Source organism: Canis lupus, chromosome 17 (genome assembly GCF_011100685.1).
Source record: "Canis lupus familiaris isolate Mischka breed German Shepherd chromosome 17, alternate assembly UU_Cfam_GSD_1.0, whole genome shotgun sequence".
In the NCBI taxonomy this organism is placed as follows: domain Eukaryota; kingdom Metazoa; phylum Chordata; class Mammalia; order Carnivora; family Canidae; genus Canis; species Canis lupus.
The window spans coordinates 8,359,466-8,376,832 of NC_049238.1; the positions used below are offsets into that span (position 1 = coordinate 8,359,466).

Consider the following 17,367-nt stretch of genomic DNA (forward strand, 5'->3'; position numbering starts at 1 on the left):
CCTGGGGAAGTTGGTCTACCGGACAGGGTAGGGGGGCAGGGAGAAGAGGGTGCAGGTAGCCGCCAGCAGGGGTCATGGCTCCCACCCCTCTTCCACCGGCGCTGGAATCCCTGCAGCCTTCAGGAAAGGAGAGGTGTCTCCGGTTGTTTGCTAGCCAGTCCCCAGGTGGGAAAGGATTTGCAATTCAACACTCTGCTCTTTTCCTGAGCCTTGTGACTTGGCCGGGCTCCTGGCTGTAAAGGGAAGCTGCTTGCGCTGGGCTCTGTCCCCTGCCCCCTCCCATCCCCAGCCTCCCAGCTCCGGACAGAAATCAGCCGCGTTGGGACACTGCTCTCCCGAGCTGGGCGAGAGGACACAGCCGGCATCCCGCGGGCCGGGCCATGGAGGAGCAGGACCGTGGGGGGTCCACCTGGGAGGCCCCGCAGGGCAAGAGCCGCCCGGATTCGCCTTGGTCGTGGGTAAGGGCCCGGGCTTGGCCATCTGCGCGCTGCACCCCCCGCTGGGAGCCCTGGTGGGGCCGCGCCCCGGGACCGTGGTGCCCAGAGGCGCTCACTCGGGATTGGGACATTCACATTTCTCCAAGAGGTGGGACCCGCTGCTCCCCAGGGGCTCCGGTGACGTGGAGACTGCGTTTATCGAGGAGGTTTTAGAACTGACTCAAGAATTTAAAAGCTTTTTTTCTGTGCCTTGGATGGAAAATGAACAGTGATTGCTTCCATCCTCGGGACAGGGACGCAGGGTGTCTTGAGGGCATCCTGCTCACCAGCCAGAGGGCTGGGAACGTGTGTTCTCTACCCTGCTGTGTGCGGGGGAGGAGGACAGGCCCCAGCGTTGAAGGGACCTGCCCAGCGCTGTCATTTAACCACGGTGTCCCAGAGGGTGTGATGTGCGTGCTGTGGGCCTCGCGGGCTCCAAAGCCAGGGGTGGGACCGTCCTGCCCTTTCCGAGCTCCCCCGAGATGCCAGGGCTTCGGATCAAAAGTAGTTCCCTTCAGCTGAAGCCCCAAAGCAGGAGTAGAGGGCGCTCAGGTAACCCCCAAGCAGAAGCGGGCGCTGGGGCTGTGGCTTCGGTTGGAATTCCTGACTCGCTGTTTCTCCCAGAGGCCGGGGCAGGGGGCCGAGGGTGGGTATTTGGCTGCAGTGAGGATAGTGTGGGAAACCCCACCGCAAATGGTATCAGGGACGCTCATGATGCTCTGCTTCTTGTCCTTAGCTGCACGAGGCTGGGTTGTGCTGGAAGTTTCCATGTGCCTCAGAAGCAGAGAGCGCTGGGGCTTTCTGGCTCCTGGGGAAATAGAGTGAGGGTGAGGCGTGCATGAGGCTGCTGGTTCCCCGAAGCACCTGCCACCTGTCACTTGGGTCACGTGCATCCTCAGGGTGGTTCCTTCCCCTGCAGGGGCAACAGGCCCTGCTGGGACCTTACTGTGGGTCATCAGGCTGAAATGCTGTGGGGGTCCTAAGCCAAGAAAGGGGGCCTGGGTTCTGTTCCCGTCTCGGCCACCATTTGCAGCTGGCCCCTTGGGCGAATATTTTCCATCCACGAGTGGACAGATGCTGGCCGAAGAGTTACCCAAGGTGGATCACTGACCCTCTCTCAAGAGGTGGGCTGAGGACAGGAATGGGGCCACCCCGAAGGAGTGCTGTGTAGACCAACGGCACCCACACTCTGATGAAATAGACTGGTTTCGTGAATAGTTGGGGATTAAGGTGGCCATGCCTTGTTTCCATTCCTGGAATGTCCCTCTCGCCCAGGGCAGCCCTGACTTCTGCGAGGGCAGCCCTGCTCCCCCATCGTGGTCTCCCACATCCACCACGGGACCCCTCGTCTCCTGCCGCCCTGGGTCGCAGGTCTTACTACTGTGGGCATCTCTGTTTGCGCGGCCCATGCAGACACTGTCATTCCCATTTGACGGTCGAGCAAACAGGCTGTGAGGTTGGGACTTGCCCACAGTAGCTCTGGGGCGGGGGGGGGGGGCGGGGGGAAGGTGGGGACAGGAAGCCAGTCCCCTGGGGGCCAGCACAGGCCATGTTCTCTCATCCTGGGCCCCGTATAGGCGCCGTGGTCTGAGGACGCTCTGACAGTTCTTGTTCTCTGCTTATTTGTTTCAGTTATTAGCTGTTTTTCCTGATTATAAAAGCGTGTTCATCACAGGCGATCCAGAATATACCGCAAGGTGAAACTAGGGCAGCAAAATGCCGATCATGCATGGCTTGCGGAGCCTGAGAACTTTGTAAACAGAGGTCATGCTTCATTTCCCTAAAAGGCCCATTCTAGTTAAGCCGCAGAAAGGATCTCAAATCCACCTCCTGGGGATCCCTGGGTGGCCCAGTGGTTGAGCCCCTGCTTTGGCTCAGGACGTGATCCTGGTGTCCCGGGATCGAATCCCACATCGGGCTCCCTGCGTGGAGCCTGCTTCTCCCTCGGCCTGTGTCTCTGCCTCTCTCTCTCTCTCTGTCTCTCTCTCTCCTCTGGGTCTTTCATAAATAAATAAATAAAAAATCTTAAAAAAAAAAAGAAAGAAATCAAATCCACCTCTTTCCCTTTTTATTCCGTAACTTCTTTAGCCCTGAGTGCTTGATTTGAAAGCCCCACACTGTGCAGGGGTCACTGTGTGCCTTTCTGCCCGGGGGAGGAGCCGGGGAGGCCTCCCTGGCCGCACAGAGTGATGAGCTGGGGCGGGGGGTGCAGGGTGTCCGTCCCCAGGCTCAGGGTCTGCGCGGCTCCTGCCTTGTCTGGAAGAATCTGACCTGTGGGGCCCGACTCTCGGCTTCAGCAAAACCGACCTGGAAGGCAAAGCGGGAAGTTGAGGCAGGCACCCAGGTGGGTTGACTGCCGTGCGAGAAGGCTGAGGAGGAGGCTCGCTCTGCAGCGCTGGCCTAGCGGGACGGGGCCCAGGCGGGCTGGCTGCTTCGGGGAAGGAAGGGAAAGTGGCCCAAGCCATCGTGGGGTGCTTTCGCCCCCGGGGCTGGGGAAGGGCAGCTGACGGAGCTGCGAGCCCTCGGAGGCACCTGTTGACCTGGCACCGTCTACCTGTGGCATGGGCCGCAAGCACTCCAGGGGACTGTGGGCTTGACCTCCGGGCCCTGTGGGGGCCCCGGGGGAGGGGCTCTGCCCAGGCTCTACCCCCCCGGGGGGTCAAGGCAGACTGCGAATGGGTGGGCTTGCACCCCGCCAGCTGCCTAGTTCACGGGTGCACACATCAGGAGGATTTCCAACCGGCAGGGCCAGGCTGAAGCTGGCATTGGAGCCGAGCCTTGGAGGAGAGGAGGGTAGGGTTTCAATAAACAGAGCATGGGGTGGGGTGGGGGAGCCTTCTAGACTGAGGGCTCAGCATGAAAGAAGGCTGGGCTTGGAGAGGACAGGGCGTTCTCCTCAAGCTAAGCTGGCAGGTTTTTTTTTTTTTTTTCCTCAGGCCATTTGGGAATTTATTGCTCCTTAGCAAGGGCGTGCACGGTGCTCTTCAGCTTGGTCAGGCACCCAGGCTGTGGAGGCAGGCAAGCGGTGGCCAAGGATGTGGGACCCGATGTGGGGTGGTGGCGGGGTTGGGGTGGGGTGTACAGGAGCCACGGGACCTGCGCTCAGGCCTCAATCCTGCCGCTTACAGTTTTGATCTCCTGGAGCCTTACTTTTCTCATCCGTATAATGGGCCTATGATACGTAATCACGTAATACTCTCAGGTACTGGGTAAATGGGGCCCTCATTAGTAACGACACTAGACCTGAGAAAGGGTAGCTACGGGTTGGGCGGCAAATGTCACGTTGAAGAGAAATCAGGTCATTTACCCTCGGATCCTTGGTCTTAGTAAGCAGTGTGAGGAGGAGCTACTCCAATCCAGACTCTGCACCCCTAAGATGAAGGAGAATTCGGAGTGTAGTCTTCATCCGGGTGTTTTAGCTCGGCAGTCAAGGCTTCTCCAACGGTGGCCTCCCCTTCCTCCTCTTGGCTGTGTTCCCTGTTCTCAAGTGCTGCCCACCAAGTGCCTTTCTTCAGTTCAGGGCTGCTGAGCCAGTCCAGTTAGCTGGGTCTTCAGGGAGGTGATCATGAGGAACCCAGACCCACCCTGCCACCTCCAGCCCCTGTAGACTTGGGCCTGCGATCTGGATCTGTTTGCTGCCTGGCCTCCTTTGGCAACGCTCACTGGAGGCCTAGATGGAGGCCAGACACTAGCTGCCCCCCACCCCCAACCAGGGTCCCTTCCGGGACTTCTGGAGCCCAAGCCCCCGACTGTGGCGGGGACATAGCCCCAGCTGACCTGGAACACCTGCTTGCCCACTCAGGAGCCTCAGCTGGGCCTGAACCCTCCCACCCGGTGTGCGTGGATGAGGGAGGGCGCAGGGAGAAAAGCTGTAGGAAGCAATCCTCCTAGCCTCCCCCCACCTTTGCTCCTCCTCTAGGGGTCCGGGCACCCCTCTGTCCCTCCTCCGGGTGGGGTGATAGGGCAGTTTGAGTGCCCTGGAGGCTGAGCCATTACAAACCGCAAAGCCACCAACCCTCACATAGTGCAGCCCTGCACGTGGCCCCGGTGACCATTACTAGTGAAGGGAAGTTGGGATGAACATCTGACTTAGTTGGGATGAACATCTGCACGGAGCCAGCCCTCGCTGGGCCCCCCGCCCTTGCGTTGGGTACCACCTACATTTTTTTCACCCCATGTTCCCCGTGTTTCTGATGGGGACTGATTGGTTTCCCTTTACGAAATCGGATTTGCAGGGCCACAAGCCCTGGACGCTGCTTTTAAACTCTGACTGCCTGTTGTGTTTGGTATTATTTCCCCGACTCCTCTTTCCCACTGGGCTGGGAGCTCCACAGGGCAGCGAGGGTGTCCCGTCTCGGTGCCCCCACAGCACCGACTGCATAGCTGTGCCGGCCTGGGTCAGTCGGGTTCGCATCTGTCATCCTGATGTGATTCTGTAGCACACCCCCTTTAGCTCTCAGAAGTGTCTGGAATGGAATGATCACCTTGCCCGGTGCATACCTGTAAGGCCACACCCGTGCCTGGCTTTGGAGCAGTCCCCTACCCCACAGCTCATTCCCAGAGGTCCTCGCTCACTGTCACGCTGGGGTCCCAGTGGCCTCCCCGCTCTTCCGCCTTTCTGGTCAGGGCTGGAGCAGGCTGGGGGCTTTGCACGGTGGCCACGTGTGTTGTGCAAAGATTAGGATCTCAAGTCAGTGCAAAAGGCAGAAACTGTGTGTGGTTCAAGTCTGTTAGGGTGAGGGTCTGCTGTAGCCGCCCTCCATGGGCCCGTTAGCAATGATGTCTAGGGGAGGAGGACTCCCTGTTGGGGTTCACAGCCTGGCTCTCGAGCTTGCTGGCTGGTGATTGACTCTTCATCTGCAAAGTGGATTTCGTGAGACTAAGTGGGTTAAAAGCTGTGAGGCACTTGGTATGCACGTAACCGGCATTGGCTCGTATCAAATGCAACACGGGCCTGTTTTCTGGAGCCTTGGAACAGATTTCTATTCCTTCTGCGAAGCCTGGCATCGGGGCTTTTTGGCACAATGTGATCTCTTTGCTCGAGCATGATACTCATATCAGGAGGGTGAGCTGTTGCTTCATGGGACCCACCCGGGAAGTGGGACAGTTGGCAAAACAGCAGCTCTAGACTTTCTATTCGAGACCTTTCTGGCGAATTACCCTCTGGAGTGCAAATGCTTGAAATTATTACTATTTTTCTTTCTCTCCCTCTGTATTTTGCCAACAGTACATATAACTGAATGCATTTAAATGAAAAGTATGTATATAACGAGAGCTCTACTCTTTGCCAACAAGAATTTTTTTTTTTTTTGCCCATGTCTATGCACTGAGGAGCAATATGCTAAGGTGCCCAGGAGCCAAAGACTCAGAGTTTAGGATGCAGGCCTAGCATTCCAAATGACTACCTATATGACCTTGGACAAGGTCACTTTGCTGAGAGACTCAGTTTCCCTCAGTTTCATTCTCTCCGATGAGTTATGTGAGTCACAGGACTTTGCAAACTAGAGCTCCTGCAAATGCAGCTTAACCAACAGGGGTCTGCTGTGTGTGCTCTCGGCCCTGCGCATGCTCTAGAAGAATGGATGGTGTGAATTTAAAGGATAGGCTGTGAGCTGGGAACGACATGAAATAATGTACATCAAGTAATGTGAATCGCGTCTAATTTTGTATGATATTTTATTTTTTAAATTTTTTAAAAAAATTATTTATTTATTTATTCATGAGAGACACACAGAGAGGCAGAGACACAGGAAGAGGGAGAAGCAGGATCTATGCAGGGAGCCTGATGCGGAATTCGATCCCAGGACCCCAGGATCACAACCTGAGCCAAAGGCAGACGCTCAACCACTGGGCCACCCAGGTGCCCCGGAATATCTTTTGTTCTAATGAGGCATCTCTTGGTGGCTCCTGGGTACCTGCAGGTTGCGCCAGTAACCAGAGAGGCCAAGCCATGATTAGAAGCTTGGGACTGTGCTGTAGAGGAGGGAACATAGGGGTAGGGCTGCCCCTCCAAGTGTGCCCAGTGCCCGCCCCCATCCGCCCCTTCCCACCTTGAGGAAGCTGCTCTCAGCCTCTCTGCTCATCCCTGAGCCCCCACCCAGCTCCGGCCCTGACCAGAGGGGTTGGAGAGACCCTGGGGCCCCTAAGTGCCAGTGAGAAAGGACCTTTGGGAAACAAAATGTTCTTCGTCTTTATCCTTGGGCTGACAACGTGGCTTTGCTAGCTTATTGTGTGGAGGAAATGGGGTGGGGTTTGTACCACCTTCTTAGTTTTCTCTCAGCAGCTGCATGAAAAAGGCCTTCGAAGGACCTGTGCATGGGCACCTGGAGGGCTCAGTGATTGAGCATCTGCCTTCGGCTCAGGTCGTGATCCCAGAGTCCCAGGATCGAGTCCCGCATCGGGCTTCCTGCAGGGAGCCTGCGTCTCCCTCTGCCTGTGTCTCTGCCTCTCTGTGTGTCTCTCGTGAATAAATAAATAAAATCTTAACAAAACAAAACAAACCCCTAAAAAACAAAGGAGCTGAGCAGAAAGCGTAAACGCACTGACAGCTCAGTGGGGACCGTACTGTTTGTGAACCACAGGCCGGTGTCACGCTGGCCCTCGGTGCCTGAGCAGTGGGCCTGGATCTGAGCCGGCTTCTGGAGCTGGAACTCCCACCTTTCTCCAGAGCCAAGAATGCTTCTGCCGTGAGCAGACACGTCTGCTGGAGCAAGGGCCAGTCGGGGCACGTGGCCATTGTTTCTTTTTGTTCAGGGAAGAGCCCCTGGAATGCAGAGCTGGGGTGGGTGGGTGTTGGTGCCGAAGTCTTCAGGGATGCTCCAGGAGAAAAGAGAGCAGAACAATGTTGGTGGCACGTCTCCTGATGTGACTTTTTCTTGGGAAGGACTATTATTCATCGTGAGAGAATGCATATCCTATTTAGGGGACATTAAAGTATTTTTCTTTTATGAAAAAGTTTATAATAGTAGATGCACTTTCCTTCCTTTTTTTTTTTTTTTTAGAGAGAGAGAGGGAGAGGGAGAGAGAGAATCCCAAGCAGACTCCATGCCCAGCACAGAGCCCGATGTGGGGCTCGATCTCACGACCCTGAGATCACGACCTGAGCTGAAACGAAGAGCCAACTGACTGAGCCCCCCCAAGCGCCCCTCCTTCCTTCCTTCTTAAGATAAGTTGGCGACTCTATGCCAGTTACCACCCAGGTTCCTCCAAACAAAAATAGCAAAAGATTACTGTCTTTTCGTTCTTTGTTCATTCGGGTAATAAATATCCATTAGGTTTCTGCTCCATGGCAGGCATCCTTCTCGGCAGTGGAGGTGGACCAGTGGATGAACCCCAAGCATCCCTGCCTTCCTGGAGCTGACATTCTGGGTGGAGGAGAAAGGAATGAGCAAATTATTAAGTGAAACATGTACCAGATAGAGAGGGGGTTGTGGGGACACATGAGCAGGGGGAGGGTGACAAGATGGGAGGACGATGTGGCTTTAAGGGAGAGGTCAGGGCAGACCTCTTGGAAGGTGCCACTTGGGCAAAGCCTGGAAGCAGGTGAGGGAGTGAGAGGAGCGCACAGTAGGTGTCCAGGCCCTGGGGCCCAAGCTTCTGGGCTGGTTTGAGGGACTGCAAGGAGGCCAGCGTGGCTGGAGCAGAGAGAACAGAGGAAGAGGAGCTCTAGTCAGGGCAAGGCAGGGGTGGGGGCCGAGCATCGTAAGGGCGTTGACCTTTACCTGATGAGACAGGAGGTCATGGAGGATTCGGGGCTGCCTTGGACTGTGGACTTCATGGGGACAGAAGCAGAAGGACCAGTTCAAAGGCTGTTGTGATAATCCCAGTGGTTGCAGGATTGGGGTGAGAAGTGTCTGGAGTGGAAGCCAGGGAAGGTGTAGGCTAAAAATGTAACTTCCATCTCTGAAATAGGGAATTTAGGAACCCCAGACCCCGCGCAGCCCCCTCGTTTTACAGATGGGGAGACTGAGCTCCCCGTGGGCCCTTGGCATGTTTTCTAAGACTAAAATCCTAGTTTCCTGACCTTTCATGTAGGGAAAGTACATACATTCAGATACCACTTGGATCTTCTCTTTGCACTTGGGTTTAGAAGACGGCTTGGTCTTGTTGCTCTTTCGAGATGTTTCTCTCTGTTTCCCTTCTCTTACTCCTGTCGTTCCTTCAGCTTTCTCCCAAGGCCTCTGTTTATCCAACCTCATTTCTTCGTTTATCGTTTACGCTCAACTGAAAGAGAACCTGGGGGAGGGACCGCCACCGCCCGTGGTCTGCTGACCCGTCAAGGTCTTGTCCAAATGCAGCCTTGCCTTGAAACCCCAGCTGGGAGTGATGCTTCCATTCTCAACCATCAGCTTCCCCTTGGAACTTGGCAGGCGCTCACTTTCACTGTAGTTATGCCAAGGCTGGCCCCCGGCCCCTGCCCCGGCCCCTGGCACATAGCAGGTGCTTGGCATCTGTGGAAGGAAAGTGAATGAACGAAAGGACAAGGTGAGCACGCCCGAGTCTTTATCATTCGATGGTGAGCTTTTGCCTGGTCTGGTGTTCAGTGAAGTGCCGCGACGGCCCCCGGATCCCCCTTGAGCTCTTACCGCGTGATCGTCCGCAGCCACGGGGCTGCTGCCCATTGTGGGTGGGCTGCCCTTGCAGAGGGAGGAGCCGCAGCTCGGGTGGGCCTCCGGAGCAGCCCGGAGGTGGCTCTCTAGTTAGGCCCAAGTGGGAGATGAAGACCAGAATGGGACGACAGACAGACTTTGGGAAAGAGGCAGGCTGGTGCCAGAGTGTCTGGCCCAGATGAGTCTCTCCCGAATGCTTGAGGCTGGTGGCTGTTGGCCGCTGGACAAGGGTTGTGTGGTGTGTTTTATGGGTGAGCTGGTCTGACTTAAAGGCACAGGATTGGGGTGAACTGTCACGGCCCAGGTGCTGTGAGCAGAGCACACGCCCACCCGAAAGAGTGTACCCATCCCAGGTGGGTGAACCAGACGATGCCTGTGCCTGAGGCTCCCGTGGGGTCAGATGCCGTCCTCCTGTTATCAGCTGCCCTGTATGGGGCCTCATAAATACATTCCTCTGGGGGGTGTGGTGGGAAGATGTATCTATAGTGATGAACTGATATGGCCCCTGTCGCACAGAGGCCTATAACTCATCTTTCCCCTTTTGCCCTGGCTGCCAGGGGGGCAAAGTTTTGTTTAGTGTTCAAATGCAGGATTATCTCGAGTCTAGATTTCAGGAATAATTCTCTCTGTTCCCTCCCCTTATTCTAAATCCTGCTCCATTTCACTGCTTTTGGTCTGTTTTCAAACAGCTCTATTACTTGATTTTTTTTTTTCTTTCTAAGCTGCTTGAGATCCTTCTTGGATTTGATTAAAAAAAATCTAAGCAGTTAAGAACCAAAAGTTTGGAATAAAATTACCTTTTTTTTTTTTTTTTAAAGGCAGGACTGACACAGAAGCAGGATGTTATTGGATATGATGGGGACGTGACTGCTGTGATGTCCCTGGTCAGGAGTCTGTGGCTGGGGCTCAGGAGGGACAGAAGGATGTGACATCTCCTGTAGCAGGCCCAGCCAGGTGGGACAGGAGGGGCTCACCTGTGAACTTCTGAAGAGTTTATTGTTACTAGGATGAAGTCAGAGGAGAATTGTATTCAGTAGGAGAGGAGCATTGAGCCTGGGTTCTAGGCTCACCGTGTGGCCCTGGGCAGGGCTGCTCTCCCTTTGGAGCAAGGATGCCCCCATGCCCCCAGAGCTGTCTGCAGCTTACTCACGCCTCTGCACATGCAATCGCAGGCACGGGGTGCCCGCTCTAAGGAAGGCAGCCTTGCTGACTGCCGTTCCAGGGAGAGGTTGCACTCATCAGGGAATGATGGGCGAGGCAGGGCTGCTGCACAGCATTCTGCTGTCTCTGGTCTGCCTGAGTCCTGGTTGAGGGGCAAGTGCAGGCTGAGAGCCAACCTATACAGGGCTCCCTAAGCCCACGGGGCTCTGGGACCAAGGCTGGCTGGCACCGTCGGGAGGAAGGACGTCTTTGTGAAATCTGTTCATCCCGAGAGGTCCTCATTCATTCCACAGAGGGGCTCTGTGTGCCACCTGTGGCCTTCTCTTACTCCTGTCGTTCCTTCAGCTTTCTCCCAAGGCCTCTGTTTATCCAACCTCATTTCTTCGTTTATCGTTTACGCTCAACTGAAAGAGAACCTGGGGGAGGGACCGCCACCACCCGTGGTCTGCTGACCCGTCAAGGTCTTGTCCAAATGCAGCCTTGCCTTGAAACCCCAGCTGGGAGTGATGCTTCCCACTCACTCAGGAAGTGGCCTGACCATGATTTCTAGCACCTGCACTCCCCCGCCTGGAAGGCTTGTGAGCCATGAGAATATCTGCAGACCCCTCCTTGTACTTGGAATAAACATGGGGCACCTGGTCAGGCTGCAAAGATCATGAGCTGGGGGCCCTTCTATGTCAAGCTCCCTGGCCTCTCCCCAGGCCAACTGCCTCCTGCTCAGCCCCACCCTCCCTCCCTCCATGACCACCCTGGGGCTCCACACAGTGCAGTTTGGAAACCCTGGAGGCCCACTTGACCCCTCTGGAATCACAGGCTGGATTTTTTTTTTAAGTAGGCTCCACATCTCTAGTGTGGAGCCCAACGTGGGGCTTGAACTCAAGATGACCATGAGATCGAGATCTGAGCTGAGATCCAGAGTCAGTTGCTGACAAAGCCACCCAGGCATCCCATCACAGGCTGGAATTCTTTCAGAATAGAGATGGAATCCTTCAGATAGATGGACTGAGCCTTGCCATGTGGCCATGGCTTGGAAGGACCCTGTTTCCATGCCCTGTCATATCCTTGAGGCCTACTTCTTCCTCATTTACCCCATAAAAGAGCAGCTCTTTGTGGGGAGCATTACACTGCTGTCAGCTGGTGGCCCAAAAAGGCCCCCTAGAGGGCGCTGTCACACCGGGGACCCGGGACGGGGCACTTGGGCAAGGATCACGTCCCCCTGCCCTGTGTAAGTAGGGGGCAGGTGAGAAATGAGTTAATACATAAAACATTTGCTGCCAACAATAGGAGAGTTGTGTTGAAATTCTTTAAAAAATTTTTTACCCTTTTATTTTATGTTTTTATTTAAATTCAATTAGCCAACATATAGTATGTAATTAGTTTCAGATGTAGTGTTCAATAGTTTATCAGTTACATATAATACCCAGTCAGTGCTCATCACATCAGGTGCCCTTCTTAAAGCTCATCACCCAAGTACCCCATCCCCCACCCACTTCCCCTCTAGCAACCCTCGGTTTATTTCCTATAGCCAAGAGTCTCTCATGGTTTTTCTCCCTGTCTGATGACTTACTGTTCAGTTTTCCCTCCGTTACCCGATTACATTTTTTTTGAAGATTTTATTTATTTATTTATTCATGAGAGACACAGAGAAAGAGGCAGAGACACAGGCAGAGGGAGAAGCAGGCTGCCTATGGGGAGCTCAATGGGACTCGATCCCAGGACCCTGGGATCACACCCTGAGCCAAAGGCAGATGCTCAGCCACTGAGCCGACCAGGCATCCCTACCCTATGAAATTCTTCAGTGAATTCCCTTTACCTGAGGACATGGTTATTTGAATTTCAAAGTCTTTCAAAGTAAAGGCAAAGGGGACTTGGCAAGTTGGTGTCTTGCCCTGATTTGACCTAAGCAAAAATTGAGTTTATTAATAGCCATTTGATAGACACTTCACAAATAATGGTGAAGCAAGATGGGATCAGGTTTCTGGTTTTTATCCAAGTAGAAATGCCCAATGGGTTAGAGGTCACCAGATGGAAAGAGAGAGAACAGTAAGTCTTGCATGTTGAACACTGAGCAGCTGCCTAGTATAATAGCATTTTGCAAACATGAGTTATTCTCAGTTTACAGATAAAGTGTTTTCACAGTGATCAAGTGTCCAGGAATATTATTGTTGTTAACTGGGTGCTTTTTATGTGTTGGGTGCCTGTGACTCATTTTCCCTTTTGTCTTATCAGTCCTCCTAAGAACCACGTCATTGGATTATTAGCCTCAGTTTACACACAGGGGAGCTTAGAGGAGCTTAGAGAGATTGCAGCCAGCAGTGAAACAAATTCCAGCAGGTGCCTCCTCTTACTTCTCCTCCAAAGCCCAATTTCCTCTTCTGCCTTTGGAGATCCAATGAATTCCACCTGCCTCTCGTGCCTGTCGTGGTTTGAGTCCGCCAGCCTCAGTGCTTTCTTACTTCATTGTATTAATTGGTTCACAGTGTTGTTTTTCTCTCTTGGAGCATGAACTTCTTAGGAACAGAAACTGTGCCGGGGAGAACTCTGGTCTCCTTGCATCTAACAGGTTTTGGGTGCAAGAAGAGGCTCAGTAAATGGAAGTGGGAGGTTGAGCATTGTCAACCGGTGGTCTTAGCTGGACCCTCTGTTGCTCCCCAGAATCAGCTCTCTCTAACATATAAAATATATACTAATAAAATAAATATATCTAATAAATAGAAATAAATGAAGATATGTAGTAGAATATTATATGTAAATACAATAAATACGTAAACATGCGATATATACTTATATATAATTTATACATTATTATATAATGAACAGAAATATATGTATATGTTTATATGTATATATGTGTATATATGTATGTCTAAGATATGCAGACAATATTCAAGACCCTACTATGTCTTTTGAGATTTTATTTATTCATTAGAGAGAGAGAGACAGAGACTGAGTGATGGGTAGAGGGGAGAGGGAGAAGCAGACTCCCTGTTGAGCAGGAAGCCCGATGTGGGACTCCATCCCAGGACCCGGGGGTCATGACCTGAGCTGAAGGCAGTCACTTTACTGACTGAGCCACCCATGTGCCCCTAAAATTATTTGTTATTTTTATTCTTCCAAACATCACCTAGACCTTAGCTCACTTTAACCACCACTGATCGCACTCCCGTCTTGCTACTTTTGTTCAGAGCTTTGGTTTTTGCCCTAAAGGAACCCTAAAAGCTTTAATTATTTTTCAGTATAAAATTTTAATAATGAGGATTTCCAACCTATTGTATCCATATGGGTGCTTCCAGCTGTTTCTTGTACCCCAATCTGCCATCTGGATTCACTTTTCCTTTTGCTGGTGTACATCACTTGACTGTTCCTTTAACAGGTTTATAAGAGGTAAATTCTATTAGTTTTTGTATACAGAAGGTGTCTTGCTTGACAAGTTTAACTGAGCATAAAATTCTAGGTTGACAGTTGTTTTCCTTTGGTGTTGAGAAAATACTAGTCTTCTGTGAGACTTAGAAAGTTTATCCTTTGCCTTCTATGTTCTGCTGTGTCGCTACAATGTGTGTAGAATTATTTTTATCTGTACTTCTCTGTGCTCAGAGTCCAGTGTCACTCATTGCTCAGGTCTTTCATCAATTTTGGAAGAATTTAAGACATCTCTTAAAAGCCTCTCTTCTGTGATTTCCTTATTCTGTTTTCTGGAAACCTTCTCAGACACAAACTGTAGCCTCTCACTATCCTCCATCCCCTTCCTCCTCTTCTCTTTCCTTTTCTCTTTCATGGGCGGTGCTGGTTGAGTTTTTCCTTACTATATTCTAATTCCTTAATTTCCTCTTTTACTGGTTCCTATTTTTTTTAAGATTTATTTATTTATTTATGATAGACAGAGAGAGAGAGAGGCAGAGACACAGGCAGAGGGAGAAGCAGGCTCCATGCCGGGAGCCCGATGCGGGACTCGATCCCAGGACTCCAGGATCACGCCCTGGGCCAAAGGCAGGCGCCAAACTGCTGAGCCACTCAGGGATCCCCTGGTTCCTATTTTTTAAAAGATTTATTTGATTTATTTAGTTATGAGAGAGAGAGAGAGAGTGCTTGTGAGTTGCGGAGAGGAGCAAAGGGAGAGAGAGAGACTCTTAAGCAGACTCCCTGCTGAATGTGGAGCCTGATCTCAGGACCCGAGATTGTGACCTAAGCAGAAACCAAGAGTGTGAAGCTTAACCAACCACACTACCCAGGTACCCCCACCTTTTTAAAGACTTTATTTATTCATGAGAGACACAGAAAGAGGCAGAGACACAGGCAGAGGGAGAAGCAGGCTCCATGCAGGGAGCCCGATGTGGGACTCCATCCTAGGACCCTGGGATCACGACCTGAGCTGAAGCCAGATGCTCAACCACTGAGCCACCCAGTTGCCCCAGCCGTCCCTTTTAATCTTAATTTCATGGACCATATTTTTTATTTCCAAGACTTCTAACTGGTCCTAGCTACTGGCTTTGGTTTAACTTTCATATCTTCGTGTTTCATAATTTCTCTTTTTCATGCAAGTTATCCCTCAACCTGTATCTTTAAGCCTTATGCTTATTTAAAGCCATTGTGAGGCTGTTCAATGAAATGAATTTGATGGGAATCCATATTCCAGATGGTTTTTGGTTTGTTTTTGTATGTTTGGGGCTCAATTTGAACAACTACATTTTTAAGTTTGCTGTTGTTTTCTTTCCTCTAACCCCTGCCCCACTCCCTGGTCTGGTCTCCAGCCTCAGGGCTGGGTGATTTGAAAGACACAGCCTCAGTCTGGCACCCTGGACACACCCTAGACTAGTTTTCTCCCAGGCCCCAGGGACACAGTCCAGAGCCAGGCCTCATAACCGCACTGCAGAGCTCCTTCCTAGTGGTGATACTGGGGACATTTTAGACTGACTCTGAACCAGACAGCCGCTCGGTTTGATTCCTGTTTAAAAAGTTGTGTCTTCATCCTCCCACCACCCTTATAGCCTCGGCCCTAAGCAGTAGGGCTTCAGAAACGTTCAAATCTCTTTTACCAGCAACAGGAACCGAATCCCAGGCCAGGTTTCAGTGTGGAGCCTGGCTCCTGTGCCCCATCTCACATGACCCTCTGCAGGTGCAGGCCACACCCTCTGCTTCAGGACCAGCACCTCGAAGACCTGCAGCTTTACATTTTGAATCGTGTCTGTGATTCATGAAAATACCTCCCTTGCTTTTGAGCCTCTGCTATGTGATTTTTGCTTTATCCTTTTATATACTTGGGTTTGGGTCAGAGGGATCATTCAGAGTACAAATTCACTGCACTCTCTTGACTCTAAGCCACAGATGTGCTTTCTGTTGCAACCCAACATTGATCAAATGTTTAGGAAGGAAAGAGCAAGAATAGAGCCAGTAGCATGACATTCGAGGTCTCTATCCAAGCCCATTTTCACATTCCTTAGGAATGTTAGCGTAAGTAGCTTTACATATCAGTGTTACCCAACCCAAGTTATCCCACCTACCCTTTAGGGTGTCATGAAGGATTTTATCGAATGCCTTGTTGAAACCATTACGTGTGTGTGCGCGCGTGTGTGCGACATTCCCCTGATGTGCCACCCTAACTATCTTATGGAAAATAAAGTGTATTTTCTTTACTGGTATTGTTCTCTGAGAATTCTGGTGGCTGCCACTGTCTTACAGGTTGTCCATGTCCTTGGCCTCCCAACACTAAGGGGAACTCACTTGGAGCGCACAGGGTGAAGTCTACGCGGTGAGCATGCCCTAAATGGGAACGTTGCCTCACTATGTATCCCAAGGACACGCTGGCATATTCAAGGCAAAAAGTCACCAGCTATTCCTTCCCCTGGGAGTTTGAATGAAAATGCCAGTGGAAAGTTGGGTCCCAGTTCCTTCTCCATGCTTTTGCCCTGGCGCCTACTGGCTGCATTTCTCGCAAGTCCCTCTGTACCTGAATGGCCTGCCGGGAGGGCAATGCAGAGCTTCCCAAACTCCCTGTTCCCCAGGGAGCTTTGAAGCGTCCCTGAGATCTGCCTCTCGAGATTCTGACTCACCAGAGTCAAGTGGAGCCTGGGAGCCGGGAATGTTAGTGAGCTCCCCGGTCGCTTCTGTAAGCAAGCAGGCTTAGCTCTGAGTCGTGATGTTTGTAAAGTGCTTAGCGGGGAGCTCTTGGAGCACAGCCAGCACTCTGCAGGGGCTTCCCTGTGGCTTCCCTTCTCCTGCATCCCCCCTCTCCTTCCCCTGGAGACACTCCTTCCTCCTTCCTCAGGTGTTACCCACTTTGTCCCAGAGGAAAACCATAGGACAACTCATTTAAGTCCCTCTCCTCCAGATGTTTTTCTTTGATAAAAATAGTCAGGGGAAAGGGCAATGCTGAAGTCAAAGTCTTCATTTAAATTCCACCACCGCTCATGTGGTCTCTACTCCCTACCCTTTGTGAACCCCCGGGATACAGAGACAAATAGGATTCTGGCCCCACCCTTGAGATCTTGGGATTATATTGCAGCCTGAGAAATTGGAGGCATTGAGCCCTGCTGACGTGGGAGAGAAGTCTCATTTATTTTTTATTTTTTTAAAACAATTTTATTTTATTTTGAGAAGTCTTATTTTGGGTCAGGGGCCAGCCTTCCTTAAACACTTCAAATCAAACCCCCAGAGGCTTTCTCAGGACTGGTGTCCAGTTGTGGGTAAAGTCAAGATGGGTACAGTAGGTAGAGCTAGAGAGTCAGAGAAACAGAGACTGCAGAGAGCCGGTCCTTGGGGTCTCAGGAAGGCCAGGTGGGCACTCATCCCCCAAATGGGTTGTGCACCAGAATCCCTGAGCAATTTGTCTGAAAACAAACAAACAAGACTACAAAATTCCAGCTCCCATCCCTATGAAATACAGTGTCTGGCACTGAGCCTTGGTCATGGTTAACACGTTGCCCATCTGACTCTGATGTGCAGTCAGGTTTGGGAAACACTGATCTAGAGATTCTAGAATAGTCTAAATGTGATCCAGGCTCTCTGATGAATGATCTGGTCAGTGGTCTGAGCTGTTTTGACTCTATAGTCCTGTGCTATTCAAAGTGTGGTCCTCAGACCAGTGTCCGCATCGGCATCACCTGGGAGCTAATCAGAAATGCAAA

General features: G+C 51.8%; 1 protein-coding gene across 2 annotated transcripts in view; it reads left to right on the top strand.

The window, feature by feature from the left end:
• The first annotated feature begins 330 nt into the window (after positions 1-330).
• Positions 331-17,367, top strand: part of LPIN1 (lipin 1) — a 132,041-nt gene continuing 115,004 nt past the window's right edge. Inside the window, exon 1 of one of the 2 annotated variants that reach the window (XM_038560805.1) lies at positions 331-458. In XM_038560805.1, coding sequence (XP_038416733.1) covers positions 381-458 — 78 coding nt within the window. In that variant the 5' untranslated portion in view covers positions 331-380. The remainder of the gene's footprint in view (positions 459-17,367) is intronic. The other variant, XM_038560802.1, reaches the window with a different exon arrangement.